This window comes from Hyperolius riggenbachi, chromosome 11 (assembly GCF_040937935.1).
Source record: "Hyperolius riggenbachi isolate aHypRig1 chromosome 11, aHypRig1.pri, whole genome shotgun sequence".
NCBI classification, from domain to species: domain Eukaryota; kingdom Metazoa; phylum Chordata; class Amphibia; order Anura; family Hyperoliidae; genus Hyperolius; species Hyperolius riggenbachi.
Genome location: NC_090656.1, coordinates 13,815,027 through 13,834,287, shown reverse-complemented (window position 1 = coordinate 13,834,287; position 19,261 = coordinate 13,815,027). Strand labels below are relative to the sequence as shown.

At 47.5% G+C, this 19,261-nt stretch overlaps 1 protein-coding gene across 5 annotated transcripts in view; it reads left to right on the top strand.

Annotated features, from left to right (window-relative positions):
• The first annotated feature begins 377 nt into the window (after positions 1–377).
• LOC137538028 (serine/threonine-protein kinase Nek11-like) overlaps positions 378–19,261 on the top strand; it is a 468,978-nt gene continuing 450,094 nt past the window's right edge. Inside the window, exons 1-2 of one of the 5 annotated variants that reach the window (XM_068259961.1) lie at positions 378–589; positions 13,726–13,886. In XM_068259961.1, coding sequence (XP_068116062.1) covers positions 13,726–13,886 — 161 coding nt within the window. In that variant the 5' untranslated portion in view covers positions 378–589. Of the gene's footprint in view, positions 590–5,160; positions 5,342–13,725; positions 13,887–19,261 lie in introns of those variants that run through there. The other 4 variants (XM_068259965.1, XM_068259962.1, XM_068259960.1 and 1 more) reach the window with 4 other exon arrangements.

The following is a 19,261-nucleotide window of genomic DNA, read 5'->3' as shown; positions in this document are numbered from 1 at the left end:
TACATTGTGAATGGGGCCTCAGGCTAAATGGTTAATGCTTATGTGATCGTTTATACACATTCATTATAATTTTAAAAAATAACATAAGAAAACACAGGCTGGGAATGAATGAGATGTGAAGAGCTTGTGAGACATGAATGGAGGTCCATCACTTGTCAGCGTCACATTTAACACTCATTACCAGCCCTGCTTAGATTACAGCGGTGACCATTGTCTACAATGGGCTGTGTGTTACCTGGTCACATGAGCCGGAGTCTGTCACCTGCAGGTGACAACAAGTAACCATAACAAGTGTCACTAAACTGCAGCTACACCTGGGACTTTCCACTGTACAAAGCAGGGGGGTGGGGAGGATCCATCTCCTCATACGGGAGAAGAAGCTGAGCTCAGAAACCTCAGATCTGTCAGCATCTGTAGTGTTCAGTCTCCATCTGATGACATCACACTACCGCCAGATACATTGTCACCTCTGACAATGATCACATGACCTGGACTCCCCCCTTCCTAGAGTGGTCTCTCCTCACCTGTCAGTAATTGATGGAAACCCTCACCTGGGCTGGATCATTGCTGAGATCCCTCTGCAAACAAGGTAAGCCAATATTTCTCCTGCTTCCATATTCTGTGCCGTAAGAGGATTGGTCGTCACTGAGTACCACTGGCTGTCACATGTCCTGGGTAGCGATCAGCGAAATCGTCCAATATCAGCTGCCTATATCGTTACAAAAAGCAAAAAGTTTAAGGCTTGGTGCACACATAACAGAGCGGGAAAGGTTGCGTTTTCGGTCATGCGCGTTTTTACTGTGTTTGCGTATTTTTTCCGCAGATGCGTTTTTATGCGTTTGTGTTTAGCATATACAAAACGCATATGCATTTTTCGTGCGTTTTTCAATTGCGTTTTATGCTAATCACCAGGGAGACAACAGGAAACAGAAATACATCACAAAACAATAAAAAAAACATCTAAAAGCGCATGAAAAAAAGCACACCATTGCGTTCCCATTGACGTTCATTATGAGCGTTTTTGTTATTATGCAAGAAAACCTGTGTTTTTAAAAATGCATGTTTGGAAATGCATAGAAAACGCATATGCGGTTTTTATATGTGTGAGGCCCATAGACTTCCATTAGCGGCAAAAACACTACCAGAGATGGATTAAAGGGATCACAAGGTGAGGGGGATATGGAGGCTGCCATATTTATTTCCTTTTAAAGGGAACCTAAACTGAAAGGGATATGGATGTTTCCTTTTAAACAATACCAGTTGCCTGGCAGTCCTGCTGATCTCTTTATCTGTAGCAATGGCTGAATCACACACCTGAAACAAGCATGCAGCTAATCCAGTCTGACTTCAGTCAGAGCACCTGATCTGCATGCTTGTTGAGGGGCTGTGGCTAAAAGTATTAGAGACACAGGATCAGCAGGAGAGTCAGGCAACTGGTATTATTTTAGGCCTCTTTCACAGTGGGACGTTGCGTTTGATGCGACGTTAACGTGCCCCTAATGCAACGCATTGAAAGACTATAACTTGGACGTTATAGTACATTCTTTAGCCCTGCGTTTGGTGCGCTGTTTTCATCACACAGTGATGGAACGAAAACACCGCATGCGTTACATTTAAAAAACAACAACAAAAAACCTTACTGAGCATGTGCAACACAAATAACGCAGCAGATTAATTGCTAAACGCACAGCATGCAGCACTTTCTAAATATTGCTACACGTTAAACACAACGTGTGCACTGTGAATGTTGCACAGACTTTGCATTGCTGTGCGTTAGTCTGCGTTATAACATTTTCTAACGTGTGACTTTAACGTCCCGCTGTGAAAGAGGCCTTAAAAGGAAAAATCCATATCCTGCTCAGTTTAGGTTCCCTTTAAAGCAATACCAGTTACCTGGCTGTCCTGCTGATCCTCTGCCTCTAATACTATCAGCCATAGCCCCTGAACAAGCATGCAGCAGATCAGGTGTTTCTGACAATATTGTCAGATCTGACAAGACTAGCTGCATGCTTGTTTCTGGTGTGATTCATTCATACACTGCTGCAGCCAAATAGATCAGCAGGGCTGCCAGGCAACCGGTATAGTTTAAAGTGAACCTAAAGTCAGGAAGAAAAAATGAGTTTAACTCACCTGGGGCTTCCCTCAGCCCCCTGAAGCTGATCGGTGCCCACGCTGACTCCATCAGATGTCCCTGGCATAGGGAGGCCGCAATAGCAGCATAGGGGGCGATATTCTGGCTGGGAACGCGGAGAATCACTTGCATTCCGGTGACGGCGAAACCGGAAGTCGCCGCCGGCCGGTCCAGGGACATCTGATGGAGTCAGCGTGGGCACCGATCAGCTTCAGGGGGCTGAGGGAAGCCCCAGGTGAGTTAAACTCATTTTTTCTTCCTGACTTTAGGGTCACTTTAATAGGAAATAAATATAGAAGCCTCCATATTCTTCTCACTACAGTTGTCCTTTAAAGAATACCAGTTGCCTGGCTGTCCTGCTGATCCTGTGTCTCTAATACTTTTAGCCATGGGTACTCTGATTTTTAGTGGATTAGCCATATGCTTGATCCAGGGTTTTGACTCAGACACTACTTAAGCCAGAGGATTAACAGAGCTGCCAGGCGACTAGCATTGTTTACAAAGAAATAAATGTATAGCAGCCTCCATACCCCTCTCACCTCGCATTCCCCGTGAGATGGAACGGGCTCCTAGGCAAGGTAGTATGTTTGGCTCCCACTTATGATCCTTTTGGTAATCTGAGATGGGAGAGAGGTAAGAGTAAGTGGCAGTTGGGCCCGATGAAACCCAATAGGTCCTAGGCATCTGCCTAGGTTGCCTTCTAGATGACTTGCTCTGTGCACTACTAACATGCAAGCGTTGCCTAGGAAACACGAGTTGCGTTATTTGCGGGACACACATCACGTACCTGGCGTTAGTATCAGTAAAATTGCTGCTTGCTGCCTGCACACAGGGCCGGCCCGCCCATGAGGCGGGGTGAAACGTTTGCCTCAGGCGGCACTTCTGGGGGGGGCGGCACCCGCCCATCCGTGGGTGTGGGGGGCCGCCTGAGCTGGAGGGGATAGCGGGCAGGAAGGGGTATTGGGCCTCCCTCGCCTGGGTCCCCCGTACTCTGCTCTTCTCCAGCTTGTTACGTCGCTGGCTGCAGCTATAAGAGGCAATGGGCGGGGATCACTCACCTCTTCCTCGTTCCAGTGTGCGCTCCACTGACGTCACTTCCTGCGGCGTAGCCCGCCGGCGTAGCCCGTTTCCCCGCCGCTAGGCCCAATACCCGCTTCCTGCCCGCTATCCTCTCCAGCTCGGGCGGCCCCCCACACCCACGGCTTGGGGGGGGGGGGGGCGCGATTTCTTTAAAGCTTGCCTCAGGCGGCAAAAAGTCTAGGGCCGGGCCTGCCTGCACACATCAACTTTAGTGACTCAGCCCCCTAATAATGTACAGAGCTGTCTATACTTTGTATGAAGAACACTTTATCTGTCTATTTTAAATCAGAATAATTCTCTTGCTATCTGCAGATCTTCTTCGGGAACACAGCTTGTTTGTCAGGCTGTTCCTTATTCTGTGACTGTTATTGAAGCTTCGCTCTTTCCTCCTGCACAGATCAGGATTGCCGGCAGTCAGATGTAATCTGGTGGCGGTTTAATCCCTGATGAGAGCGACCACACACTGTGACAAGCTCATAAGACGTCCAATCGGTTTTACATGACCTTATCATCCTGCGTGCGAGGCACAGCTGGAGTGCAGCGGCTGCAATCATCCCTGTCCATTATTATGGAAGAGTCGCTGGTGTGCCGTGGTGCGGTGCCGGGGCGCAGGTGGACGAGCCGCTCGCACGCCGAACGTCTCGAACAACTCGCAAACCGTCTCTCTTTTGTTACACCGCAACTAACCACAAAATTAACATGTCAGCTTTAATTTAACCACTTTAGGACTGGACAGTTCTAACCCTTTAAAGTGTACCTGAGACGAGGGTTGCTAAAAGTTTTATACATATCTGGGGCTTCCTCCAGCCCCCTCTGCGCAGAGCGCTCCCTCGCCGCGGTCTAAAGCCTCCTCTATTCTACCACAGCAGCCCTGTTCTCCGCAGTGTACTGCACATGCGCTGCCCGGCCCCACTTCTGTGGAGTGAGACAGGGGAGCATGCTTGGCCGTAATGCACCGCGGCGATTGGCCACAGAGAACAGGGCTGCTACAGCAGAATCAATGAGGCTTTAGACGCTGTCGTGGGAGCGATCTGTGCAGAGGAGGCTGGAGGAAGCCCCAGGTATGTATAAAACTTTTATGCCCCCATCGTTTCAGGTACACTTTGACCACTATCGCGAAAAATTGTAAATTTTGTTTGTTTGTTTTTGTTGTTGTTTTTTTTAGTTACACCAGAGATGTGCTTTAACTAAACTTAGGATATAGCTGAAGAGTTACTGTTAAACAGAATTCAAAACTGGGTAGAAAAAGAGTACATACATGTAGAGGGTGTAGATAGGAACACAGAACATCCACCTCCGCTATGCTACCAAAATAAGCAAGTTCCCTTATGCTGGATACACACTTCGCGTTCCCGCACTCGATGCGCCCGTCGATTTGCGTCGACTCTATTATTTCAGAGCGCATTTAGATGAAAGGTCGATTTACATGTAAAGTATGCCAAATCGACCTAACGATCCATCGAAACGCGAATTGGACATGTCGGAAATAATCGAGTCGCCGCGAATCGACAGGCGCATCGAGTGCGGGTACGCGAAGTGTGTATCCAGCATTAGGCAGAGTCCATTGTTCCCTAGGTGACTATTATCTTTGAATGTGTCAGTTAAGCTATCTGTCTCTCTCGTTCTACAATTCTGACTAGAAACAGACTTTTTATTAGGCAGCTGTAAAAAAAAAAAAAAAATGTTATGACAAATGACAAATGTTATTCCTATATTTACTAGGCAGCCAATGCCACTCAGAGGCCTCCTTACAGCCATCCTGAGACCAGTACTTTATGAAGTGAGTCTGTCAGTGAGGGCTGAGATAGCTATACATTGTGCCCGCCCCTTCCTGCCTCCAAAAGTCTGAATCATCCTGTCAGCAACATCACATGACTAGAGGTGGTGAGAACTGGCCAATGGGAGCAGCTTAGTGAGGCAGGAAGGGGCGGGCACAACTAAGAACTCAGAACTGAGTCTTGCTACAGACTACAGAGCTGAACAGTTTCTTCTGTTGTTATGGATGTGTGAGTGATTAGACAACAGACTCTCCTTTCTGTGAAGCCTCAGGCAGGTCAGGAGGTCTCCCCTGGAGTCCATCCAGTCTGTGGTCAGTCTGTTGCTCAGGAGCTTATGGAAAGTTAGTGAAAGGTGAGGAGCAGGGAGCATTTTTAATGAAAATTGTATGCATCTTGGAGATGGGCCGTACTTCCTATGCACTTCCTACCAAATTTAATTGACACAGCTCCGCTATTCTGCATACAATTTGCATTAAAGAGCCTGAGCCGAAGCTTGGCTTCAGAAAGACATGCCCAGCTGTGGTCAGGGAAGCCATTTTATTGGCTTCCTTCAGCATTCTACAGACCACCCTTGCGGACACACTGCATGACAAACGTGGCCGTGTATTGGCTGTGCAAGCACGTGTGCGCAGGTGCAGTATCATGGAGCCACTTGTGCATAGCTACTGCGCAGCCGCAATAATGCCTAAGGGGGCATACAGGCCCGATAAAATTGCTGACAATTTGTTGTCTTTTGGGGGTCAGCAGCGAGGAGAGACAGGAGAAGCTAGGGACGAGCACTGTAATAACAGCGCAGGGGATTTGGGTGCAGCACCATAGACAGTAATAGGAAATACAGCTATAGCGGGGCACAGTGAGTATCTTCAGCGCTGTCACAAGATGGAACTTAACCACCCTGGCGTTTTATTAAGATCGCCAGGGCGGCTGCGGGAGGGTTTTTTTTTAATTAAAAAAAAACTATTCCATGCAGCCAACTGAAAGTTGGCTGCATGAAAGTCCACTAGAGGGCGCTCCAGACGCGTCATTCTGATCACCTCAGGCGATCAGAATTAACAAGGAAGACCGCAATGAGCGGCCTTCCTTGTTTTGCTTACCATGGTGACGAGCAGAATGACGTCATGGACGTCAGCCGACGTCCTGACTTCAGCCGCCTCCGATCCAGCCCTTAGCGCTGGCCGGAACTGTGTGTTCCGGCTACGCTGGGCTTGGGCTGCTGGGGGGTCCCTCTTTCGCCGCTGCACGCGGCGGATCGCTCTGCGGCGGCGATCAGGCAGCACACGCGGCTGGCAAAGTGCCGGCTGCGTGTGCTGCTTTTTATTTCGTGGAAATCGGCCCAGCAGGGCCTGAGCGGCAGCCGCCAGCGGTGATGGACGAGCTGAGCTTGTCCATCACCGCCCGGCTGGTTAAGTTACTTTTAAAACACTTTAATTCAGCCACCAGCAATAGCTGGAAGCCGACTTGCATAATTCCCCAACATCCCAGGGCGGCCTGGAGGGGGAATAGTAATTAACACTGGGACTTGTGCAGGAGCCAGGTAAGCCGTATATCGGCTGTATCCTGTGCCCATGTCTCCCAGCGGCGATTTCATAGGTTCACACCTAGGGAAGCCTCAATAGGCTTCCTTTACAGCAGCTAAGCATCTCGTTTTGTACCTGAGCTTCTGCTCGGATACACCTTAGAGGCCCTTTTCCGCTACCAGCATTTTGCGATCAGATTGCTAAATGCTAGGTACAGTTGACCAGTGGAAGCCATGGTGAGCTTTTCTCATTGAGCATTCCATTTATGGTGCACTTTCCTCCTGGGTGCAGTCGTCCTTCTGCGGTTTTCGGCACGATTGGACATAGGAGCTCAGTCCTGTGCTGGAAGAAGCACGATTGCATCACAGCACAATTGGGATTGCGTTTCTAAGTGAAAAATATCATCTTTTTGCCCATCTCTAGAGAGAGGGACCTCCTACTGGTGAGACAGGTAAAAGGGCGCTGTGTGGCCAATGAGATTTGGGCGCCACCATAGGCTGTAACGTGAATCAAAGCTATAGTGGCGCTCAGTGAGTAATTTGGGCGCCAGCAAAAGACTGAGCCCAAATTACAGTAAAAATAGCACAATTCATCTTCCAGCAATAGCCGGAAGCCGAATCGCATCTTAATCCCACTGTATGGCGCTTAGCAGGCAGTGGCTTAAAGGATACCCAAAGTGACATGTGACATGATGAGATAGACATGTGTATGTACAGTGCCAAGCGCACAAATAACTAGGCTGTGTTCCTTTTTTTTCCTTTCTCTGCCTGAAAGAGTTAAATATCAGGTATGTAAGAGGCTGACTCAGTCCTGACTCAGACAGGAAGTGACTACAGTGTGACCCTCACTGATAAGAAATTCTCCTTTTTACCTCTTTCTTGCTCTCAGAAGCCATTTTCTGCTAGGAAAGTGTTATATAGTTGAAATTTCTTATCAGTGAAGGTCACACTGTAGTCACTTCCTGTCTGAGTCAGGACTGAGTCAGCCACTTGCATACCTGATATTTAACTCTTCCAGGCAGAGAAGGAAAAAAAGGAACACCGCATAGTTATTTGTGTGCTAGGCACTGTAGATACTCTGTACATCTGTCTCATCATGTCACCTCGGGTATCCTTTAACAAAAACTCATGGGGCCCCCAAACAATACTTTGATAGGGCCCCCCACCCAATGTTTACACCCCTGCCCTTGCCTCCCTTTGGTGCCCTTAACAACTCGGGCCCCATCTTACAAGGGTCATAAAACAGGTGTGCCCGTCATATTTTCACCCATAGCAAGTGGAGCTACAAAAACACCTGATCCGAAAAATGGTTCCCTGTATCGGAGGAGAAGGTTAGTAGTTGGGGGGGGCCTCCACAGCTTTGGGTCACCCTTCTTCCGCTGCCCCCCTTTAGGCTGCTCCCCTATAGTTACGCCCCTGCTGGAAGGGGGAGTCATAATTAACACCGCCGGGAAAATTGCAGCTGCATGGTGAGACGTTTTCTGGCTTCACCCTGCTCCGAAATTTCCCGGCGCCCTTTTTACATGCATGCTCCTGCTGAGCCTGGTAGCTCCTTGTTGACATTGTACAGCGAGTGTGACGCTTGTCCTATCTGAGGCCCAAAGCTAGAATGCAGAGGCCACTACCAGAGAGTGCTGCTTGTGGGTGTAGGTGGCGCAGTCTTGTAATTGATACCACGAGGAGTTCATGTTTGTCTATAGGAGGTGCAGATATATTGCAGTCTGCAGTGCCAGGACTCCTCCACATGACAGATCTTGGGTGGACCTGCCATGGCTGTGGAGAGGGAGGACAGACTCTAGATCAGTGGTGGGGCTCACCAGAAATTACTGCAGGAACATAAAGTAACTGGTGTGCAGAGGATGAGAGGAAGTGCTGCAGGGCAGCGGCTGTATGCAATCCCTGAAGCAATAGGGAGGAAAAGATCGTTCCACTTACATAAGTAGGTTTTTTTTTTTAGTTTCTGGTTATTTTGGGTGCCCTTAGGTGAGGAAAATCTTAGCCTGCATTAGTTCCGTATGTTTGCAAACCCAAATAATGGTCAATTACAGAAACAATGCTGTTTCTCCAAGTCTATAAATAATACAAAAATACTAGGCCAGATACAGCTCACTGGCTCAAATTTGCTGAACCCACATTATAAACCTTCCCTATAATTATTAAGTTATGTAGCCACTTTTTAAAAACTGTTTATGTACCATTGCCTGAGTCATTACATGTTAGAATATTGTCTTGAAAATCTGGATGAATTGGAACACTCAATACAGACCAAATCTCAAACAATCAGGCCTCGTTCACATCTAAAAATGAAAACGCAAGCGGTTTGCATTTTTGTGCAAATTTCTTTTTTACCAGAGCGTGTTTTTCATTCAATGCCTGATGCAAGTCAGGAAGTGAACTCTTTGACCCAGAAAATAATAAATACAATGTATTTATTCTTAAAAACGCTCACGCAATTGCTGCACAAAGCAATTTTGTGAGCGGTTTTCTATTTCTTCGATACATTCCATTGAAGCAAAATCGCCTCAAAAATGGTACAGGCAGCGCTTTTCTGAGCGGATCGGAAACCAACCACTCAGATGTGAACTCTCTCATGGGGAACCATTGCACAAGTGTTTTTAGGGCGATTTTGAAAATCGCCTGCGCTTGAAAAAAGGGCAAAAACGCCCCTAGTGTTCACGGGCCCTTACAGCTTAATTAGTACAAAAATAGCACCTGCCACATCACTGTTAGGCTACTTTCACACCAAGATGTTGCGTTTTAAGGGACGTTAAAGGGACTCCGAGCAGTGCAGAAACTATGGAAAGATGCATATCATTTTAAAGCTCTCTTTCTCCTCTTTCCAATAATATATAAAACGCTGCCCTACGTCTTTTAGTTTTCGCTATTTTTGCGATTGAAATTGCCGCGGCCGCGATTTCAATCGCGAAAATAAAGAAAACTAAAAGGCGTAGGGCAACGATTTAGGTGTCGCCAGAAAGAGGAGAAAGAGAGCTTTAAAATGATATCCATCTTTCCATAGTTACATTGTATTACACAGGGCGACTTTTTCTGCTGAATGGAGCTGCTGACACTGGGGAAAGTGTCGTCCTGTGTAATACAAGTAACTATGGAAAGATGGATATCATTTTAAAGCTCTCTTTCTCCTCTTTCTGTCGACACCTAAACTGTCGCTCTAAGCCTTTTAGTTTTCTTTATTTTCGCGATTGAAACCGCGGCCGCGGCAATTTCAATCGCGAAAATACCGAAAACTAAAAGGCGTAAGGCGGCGATTTATATGTTATTGGAAAGAGGAGAAAGAGAGCTTTAAAATGATATGCATCTTTTCATAGTTTCTGCACTGCTCAGAGTCCCTTTAAGGTCGCATAACGTGCCCCTAACACAACGCATGGTGGTGTTGAAGTTGGACGTCAGATTGAGCTGCGTTATGCAGCTCTCAAAGCAGCCGCTCCAGGATAGTGATAGGAATTCCGGATCTTTTTAAGGATTTGGATCATTCGAATCAGATCATTGAAAAGATCCGGATCTTTGAACCGAATCATTTAAATCATTTTACTAGGGAAGCAGACTGAGTGAAATGACTAGCAGGACAGGACTTTCCCTGCACTGTACATTCTGTATGTTCCTGTTTCTTCCAGACAGACGTCCACTGTGAACCGAATCTTTCATTGCGATGATCCGGATGATTCAACTCACAAAAACAGGACAACACTACAAGTCCCACCATGAGTCACCACAGTGCAGTGAATATGAATTAGCCATGTGGCTAGTCACTGAGCATGTGCAAACAATCTAACGCAGCTCTATAGGGGTATAACCTACAGCATGCTGCACTTTCATTTAACGTGCAGCGTTATACCCCAACGCAACGTGTGCACTGTAAACAGCACATTGATTTTACAGTGCGGTGAGTTAGGCTGCGTTACTGGCTGCTGTAACGTAGGACTTTAATGTCCCACTGTGAAACCAGCCTAAAGGTTCATACACCCCTACCAACTATCTGCCAAACTTGTCTGTTAAGCTCCATTCACACCCTCAACAGCGGTCTTTTATGCAGCACAATTGTCAAACAGCTTTTGTTGTGAAACAACAACAAAAAAGTCTTTTGCTATTGTTCAAATAGCTGATAAGAAGTCAATCCAACAGTTGGATTGACTTCTTATCAGTCTTATCAGCTGTTTGAACAATAGCAAGAGATTTTTTTTTTTTAGTTGTTTCAAATTGTTTCCCAACAAAACCGAATTTGGTAGATAGTTGGTAGGTGTGTATGAACCTTTACGCTATTCAGGGCTTGTTTGTTACGCTAATCAGCAATGCTTAATCAGGTGTTTAATTACCACCCGTCCCTTTCTCAATAGAATTATCAGTTGTGGATGATAATGACATAAAGCTACAATATGTTATGAATAGCTTTCTGGTGCCCCCTCCTGTTTATGTCACCCCAGGTATGTGTCTTGTTTGCCTATGCCTAAAAACTGCCCTGTAAGTAGAAGTGTATCAGCAGGTGTATGTGGCCGCCAGCAGGTCCTCCCTTGATCCTCATCCTGGCCAGGGCTTCAGGCAGCATTGATAGCAGGCGTTTTGAACAGCGAATCCCTTTCCCACATGTTTACCCTCGAGAAAGCGACAAATATTGTTGCTAATTCCGGGGGGTGATAGCGCAGCGGTGGGGGGGGGGGGGGGGGGGCAGAGATCGGCAGTGTGGGGACAGAGACGTCATGAGGCAGAGAACATGCCTCTAGTCCCATCTCACCTCCTCGGGTTCTCTTTAATCTCGCACTCTCTTCCTCCCTATTGTCTTAGACTGGAGCCCCCCCAGCATCAAGAGCTGCACCTGTGTGAGAACCAACCCACTGATCAATGGGACCTGAACTCTAGCACAGGACAGGAGGAAAACATAGAAAACTCCACCCTGTATGTATTTAGACAGCTTAGCCTAATTCCCCCTCATTTGTGACTGAGCACAAGTTGTAATTTGATCTTTCAGCTGTGTCAACTGATCAGCTGGCTGCCTCAGCAGAGCAGCTAATTTGTAAACACAGGATGTTAACCCTATCTCTGTTTCCATGAAAGCCGGAAGTAGACGCTTTTCAGATTTATTGCAGGATTTATATCAGCTGTAACAAATAAATGTTTTTCTTTAAAGAGAACCCGAGGTCTGTTTAAAGAATGTTATCTGCATACAGAGGCTGGATCTGCCTATACAGCCCAGCCTCTGTTGCTATCCCAAACCCCACTAAGGTCCCCCTGCACTCTGCAATCCCTCATAAATCACAGCTGTGCTGTGAGGCTGTATTTACATCTGTAGTGTCAGTCTCAGCTGCTCCTCCTCCTCCTGCATAGCTCCGGTCCCTGCCCCCATCCCTTCCCTCCAATCAGCAGGAAGGGAAGGGATGCAGGCGGGGACTGGAGTTCTGCAGGAGGCGGGGAGAGCAGCAGACTGACACTATAGAGATAAACACAGCCAGCTCTGACAAGCTGTTTGTCAGCAGCGTGGCTGTGATTTATGAGGGATTGCAGAGTGCAGGGGGACCTTAGGGGGGTTTGGGATAGCAACAGAGGCTGGTCTGTATAGGCAGATCCAGCCGCTGTATGCAGATAATATTCTTCAAACCCACCTCGGGTTCTCTTTAAAGGTTATTAAGCTGGTACTTATCTTTTAGAACAGAGAGAAAGTTCTGTGTTCAGGTCTGCTTTAATATCCTATTAATGTCTGCCTAGCAAACAGTAGTGCAGTTCATTCTTTCTTCTTTGTATGTAAACACTGGCAGTTGCTGCAGCGTCGCATCCGGTTTCAAATGCAAAACAAATTAAAGTACTGTATATACTCGAGTATAAGTCTAGAAATTTAGGTCTGATTCACTTCATAAAAATATAGGGGTGGACTTATACACGAGTCACGGGCAGCACTGAGCACACTGAGTAATGTGTGTACTAATAGTGACATTACCATTTGCAGCAATGTAGCCAGTGGTAAGTGATACTCTGAGGAAAGGAAATGACAAGAAAACACAGGTCTGAAAGTCCTGGCCACAACAATTAACAAGGAAAGGGGCTGGGGGGAAATACTGGGCTACATAAAAGGGAGTGAATAATTGCACCACTTGGGGGCCTGGAGGAGGTATTGGCTGCATATGAACTTCATCCCAATCAGTAGCTGATACCCCCTTTTACATGAGAAATCTATTCCTTTTCTCAAACGGATCATCAGGGGGCGCTGTATGGCTGATATTGTGGTGAAACCCCTCCCACAAGAAACTGAGGACCATGGTCCTGGCAGTTTCCTGTCTGTGAACATCATTGCATTGTGGGAAATGGCTGTTTACAGCTGTTTCCAACTGCCAAAAACGAAAGCAGCATGTCTGATTCCACTGACATCACCTGCCAGCAGTAAAAATGTCACCATGTGATAAATGTCAGAATGTAAATCGGGGAGAGGAAAGATTTTACAATGAGCAAACACTGATTAAGGCCTAGTGCACACCGAGCGGTTTTTGGAGCGATCCACCGGCCGCATCCGCCTGTAAAAACACTTGACTAATGTATTGCAATGGGATGGTGCACACCGGCGGTTTGAGGTTTTTGCCCAGCCGCAAACGTGCCTCCTGCTGCACGTCTGCGGGTTGCAGAAGCGTTTCGTCCTCAATGTAAAGTATAGTAAAAACGCAAACCGCTCTGAAAAACGGCAGTTCAGAGCGGTTTGCCAGGCATTTTTGTTACAGAAGCTGTTCAGTAACAGCTTTTACTGTAACAATATGTGTAATCTGCTACACAAAAACGCACCCAAAACCGCTAGGCATGTTTAGAAAACCTCTCTAAACATACCTAGAATCACTCTGAAATCAGCTCCCAAAACTGCTAGCGTATTGCGGATCTGCTAGAGGTTTTGGTGTGCACTGGGCCTCAATCATTTATAATTATTGTAAAAATGAAGCACTTTTTATTACATTATTTTCACTGGAGTTCCTCTTTAAGGGACAGGAGGGGTTAATGGCTGCAATACTGTATGCAATGCAGTCATTAACCCCTCCTGAGCCCCAAGTGCAGCCATTAACTTTGCTGGGTAGACTTATACTTGAGTCAATAAACAATTCCAGCTTAAGAGGGTTAAATATTGGAGTCGACTTATACACGAGATCGGCTTGTATTCCAGTATATACATCACTGCACTTTTAATTGGGCTTAATTTCACCTTTTCCTTATTGTCTTTCTGTGTTTTGTAGATGGAAGAGACGCTGGACATGCAGGAGCCGCCACTAAGCAGTCACGGCGGATTCGCTGCCGGATCAGTGATAATGAAGCGCTATCTGGTTCATCGGAAGCTCGGTAGCGGATCATTCGCCACAACATACCTGGTGACCGATTCTAGAGATGGCGACACTCAGTAAGTCCTGCTGGGGGAGGGAGTCTCTATGGATGGCACACTGATGGGGGGAGGGAGTCTATGGATGGCACACTGATAGGGGGAAGGGAGTCTCTATGGATAGCACACTGATGGGGGGAGGGAGTCTCTATGGATAGCACACTGATGGGGGGGGAGTCTCTATGGATGGCACACTGATGGGGGGAGGCAGTCTCTATGGATAGCACACTGATGGGGGGTGGGAGTCTCTATGGATGGCACGCTGATGGGGGGAGGGAGTCTCTATGGATAGCACACTGATGGGGGGAGGGAGTCTCTATGGATGGCACACTGATGGGGGGAGGCAGTCTCTATGGATAGCACACTGATGGGGGGTGGGAGTCTCTATGGATGGCACGCTGATGGGGGGAGGGAGTCTCTATGGATAGCACACTGATGGGGGGAGGCAGTCTCTATGGATAGCACACTGATGGGGGGGTGGGAGTCTCTATGGATAGCACACTGATGGGGGGAGGGAGTCTCTATGGATGGCACACTCATGGGGGGAGGGAGTCTCTATGGATGGCACACTGATTGGGGGAGGGAGTCTCTATGGATGGCACGGTGATGGGGGGAGGGAGTCTCTATGGATAGCACACTGATGGGGGGAGGGAGTCTCTATGGATAGCACACTGATGGGGGGAGGGAGTCTCTATGGATGGCACACTGATGGGGGGAGGGAGTCTCTATGGATAGCACACTGATGGGGGGAGGGAGTCTCTATAGATGGAACACTGATGGGGGGGGGGAGGGAGTCTCTATAGATGGCACACTGATGGGGGGGGGGGGGGGGGAGGGAGTCTCTATGGATGGCACACTGATGGGGAGGAGTCTCTATGGATGGCACACTCATGGGGGGAGGGAGTCTCTATGGATGGCGCACTCATGGGGGAGGGAGTCTCTATGGACGGCACACTGATTGGGGGAGGGAGTCTCTATGGATGGCACACTGATGGGGGAGGAGTCTCTATGGATGGCACACTGATGGGGGGGAGGGAGTCTCTATGGATGACACATAGTGGAGCGGATCAGGTAGCCACCAAAACCATCGCTCCCGTGGGCCGTACTGGGCCACTTTCACACTTTCACTCTGGGTCATGACGTTGAAAAAAGAGACCGTGTGTCTCTCACAGCATGCAGGGAGGCGGGGGAGCGGCAGGAGGCGTGGCCAGGGAGAGAGAGCTGTCCAATGGCAGCTCTGGAAACCCTGCAGGAATGCCCCTGGCAGGTGATTTGAACAGGGAATTCTTCTCGCCTGTATTTACCTCCGAGATGGTGACAAATAATGTCACCAATCTCTCTGGGGGTTCGGGTTCTCTTTAAAGGACAGAATAACACTGAGCATAACTACCACATTGTATGATATACACATTATACCAACAATATTTCCACAGAGGTTTTGTGGCAAAAGTAATAGTCCCCTCTAGACACTCCATGCACATTAATGTGTACAATAAAGTATGCCAGATCCATTCTGCGTAAGTCGAGGCTCGTTACGAGGGGGCAACTGTATGGAGGTTCAACACGTTTCGTGCACAAGTTTCGCTTCCTCAGGAGCTGGATCACACACTGCAGAAAAGAGAATGTAACCTGTATTGTTGGTCAGTAAAAATATGCAAACAGCTAAACTATCCAGATATATCAGTCACTACTATAGGACAGTTATTATTTAGTATTTATATAGCACAGGCCTATTACGCAGTGCTGTACAGAGTATATTGTCTTGTCATTAACTGTCCCTCAGAGGGGCTCACAATCTAGTCCCTACCATAGTCGTATGTCTGTGTATGTATCGTGTAGCGTATATATCATAGAAGAGGGCCAAGTTAGGGAAGCCAATTAACTTATCTGTATGTTTTTGGGATGTGGGAGGAAATTGGAGTGCCCAGAGGAAACCCACACAGACACGGGGAGAACATACAAACTCCTTGCAGATGTTCCCCTGGCGGGGATTTGAGCCGGGGACCCAGTGCTGCAAGGTGAGAATGCTAACCACTAAAGGTACGTACACACATCCTGATTTTCCGACCAACTTATCATCCGACTTGTCGTTTGAACAGCAAGTTGGACGTGTGTACGCACAGTTGAGCAACTGATAACAGCCGTTTTGCCCGATCTGCTTGGCGGATCAGTTGGATCAACTGTCGTTCAAACAACTGTCAGGTCCATACGTGTGTATAAATGACCAGCGGTCGTTTGACCAACTAAAAAGTCAAAGTGAGTTGGGCAAAGAGTCAGACGACATGTAAATTAGTTTGTCGGCCACTTTGTTTGGACGTGTGTACGTGGCATTTAAACGACCTGTTGTTTGCCTGACAAGTCGTTCAAATGACTGATCCAAGCGACAATCAGGCGTAAAGTTGGATGTGTGTTTACGTACCTTAAAGGGAAGATCTGCGCTGCTTAAAAAAAAAAAAAAACTGCACTCACTTGGGGCTTCTTCCAGCTCCTGGCAGTCGTTCGGTGCCCTCGGCGCAGCTCCTCTCCCTCCGGGCGTCCAGCGCTGAAGAAGCCGACCTCGCCAGGTCGGCTTCCTGGTCGGCGTCATGTGCGTTCCATGGCGTGGGTCACGTGGTGTACGTGACGTCATTGGGTCTCTACTGCGCAAGCGCAGTAGTTCTGCACCTGCGCAGTAGAGACCCGATGACGTCTCTACACCACATGACCCACGCCGTGGAGCGCACAGGACGCCGACCTGGCGAGGTCGGCTTCTTCTCCGCTGGACGCCGGGAGGGAGAGGAGCTGCGGCAAGGGCACCGATCGACTGCCAGGAGCTGGAAGAAGCCCCAGGTGAGTGCAGTTTATTTTTTTAGCAGCGTGAGCCTTCCCTTTAAGCCTCTGCGCTGCCCATCAGTATGAATGAACAGCACCCAATACCCAGTTCTGTATTGTTCTTAAGCGCTGGTTCACTAGGGGCTAATTGCCTTTCTGTTACCGAACAGAAAAGTGTTTGGCATCGACTTCCGGTGTTTTGTAATGGCTTCGTGTTTTTTGAGCCCCTAGGGGGACACGGAACCGCTTAAACGTAGCCGCCTTGCATGCTGCATGTATTGTGCAAGAAGGGACAAGACGACGGGATCTACAGCAGCGTTTATACGAACGACACAGAAAGCTATCACGTGAAACAGCCGTCTACCTTTCTCATTCATGATATGGTGTATGTGCCTGGCAATCTGCTTCTAACTTTTTGGAAATAAAAGGTATTTTTTTATGACAGAAGTGCGCAATCGCTGTACCTGATTGCAAAAAAACTATCACTGTCAGGATTTAGGACCACTATGGTGAAAAAAAAATCAGCAGTTAAAATCTGACAGAAGCGACAGGTTTTGGGCCACTCCATCTCCTCTTGGGGGATTCTCAGGGTTTTCTTTGTTTTCAATAGCATTTTCTGAACAGCAGTTGCAAAGTCTAACCAGCCATAATATTGTGCAAGCGAGTAGGGAGGCTGGCTTGTATCTTACTATTTTGGCAGTAAAACTTCTGTTCAGGAAAGAATCTCCCATGAAGGTATGTGTTAAGCTCAACACACCATAAAATCTTGGTTGTACAGATTTACCAAATTTATGTAGTATAAAGGTGGCCACACACCATACAATCTTGGTTGTACAGATTTACCAAATCTATGTAGTATAAGGGCCAACAGATTGAAAATACCTGGAATGATTGATTGGATAATCTGTTATACTACATGAAAGTGGTAAGATTGAACAACCAAGATTGTATAGTGTGTGTTGAGCCTTAGTCCAAAACCTGTTGGTTCTGTCAGATTTTAACTGCCTACTTTTTTTGTGATAGTGGTATTTTAAAAACTGATTGCGTTTGTTTGAATGGAACAGCAGCTGATCCCTTTCAAATGACGCTTTAGTTACCTGCCAAAAATGCCCTGTTTAGCACCCGTCTGCACTTGCCCTAAAAACCCTTGCATTTCTATGGCTTCTCCTGTGTTAATTTAGTTACTGTTTTGCAATATTGGGGCCATACATCTAATAGTATTGTGTACCCCCGCCCACTGAAAAAAGCAAATCCTTTTTTTTTTTTTTTTTTTTTTCTTGTCCGCTGAGTAGGGAACAACGTCTCCCATAGGGGACGTACATCATGGCCGTCACACAGCAAGGAGCAGCGTGTGGCAGATTTACTAGAGCAAGGCAGCGTGGGACGCAGAGGCGGGGCACACATCTTCTCATATATAACATTTTGTGGCTTGATAAATCCCCCTGATGTAAAGTAGCGAGGATATTATTCTAGTCAGGAAATATCCCTTAATAGACTGCGGTGCAATGTCAGATCTGTGGGTTTATAATGAGGACAGCATATCTTTTCTAAAGATCTCTAACGGTTGTGATGTTTCCCCATTTCCTACGCACGATACGTCACGCTTCGAGTTGTGTGCGTGACATTACTGTCACCAGAGATAACCACAGACCGAGATGAGGGAACTTCCCTTTGTGCAAGAATCGTCCCCTAAATGTCACCTGCTCATCCTGTATGTCTCTAATATATCAGCTGACCCGTGGTGACATCAGGCGGCCGGACTGTGACCTTCACATTGCACTGACGTCCACCACCCCCGTGTCACAGTGGTCAGGGGACACCATACCCTACATGTCAATTCAGCAGCTGCTCCACTATCTGTCATCTTTTATAAGGTCAAGAGTCCACCTGCCTCAAACTGTACCTAAAGAGGCTCAGAGACGCAAAATACTAAAGCTCTGATACTTACCCGGGGCTTCTTCCCGCCCCATAAACGTCCCACGCCGTCCTCCTGCGGTCTGCCATTCAGCCGCGGTGAGCTCCGGTAACAGGCTCCGTGACGTCAGGCCGGGTATGATGTGCATGCGCTGGAGGTCTGCGCATGCGCAGTAGACCCTGCATGGCATCGACTGAGACTGGTCACTAAGCTCACCGTAGCTGAACGGCAGACCGCGGGATGACGGTGTGGGACTTGGACGCGTTTATGGGGTGGCAGGAAGCCCTGGGTAAATATCAGAGCTTTAGTATTCTTCATCCCTGAGTATCTTTAAAGTCTCCTGCTGGTGGCAGCACTCGTGAATTTTTTGCATGGACTTCTGTTGTCCACCAGCAGATGTCCCTCTTCTCAGTTGGAACTATGCAGTTAGTGATAGTCATGTCTAGGACAACCCATGCCAAGACCTGTGACTTCTTTGATCAGAGAGTACCCAGCAAGCTCAGGGTGAAGCAGAACTCCTAGAAGTGTGTAAGGGGCTACAAAGGACCAAAAAGCTCTTATTAAAATGCTAGGGAAAACAAAAGTTTGCTTTCTTAAAACAGTATTTGCAATAATACAGGTTGGAGTGAGCTCCGAGATATCGCCCACAATGCACCATTACTGAAAAATG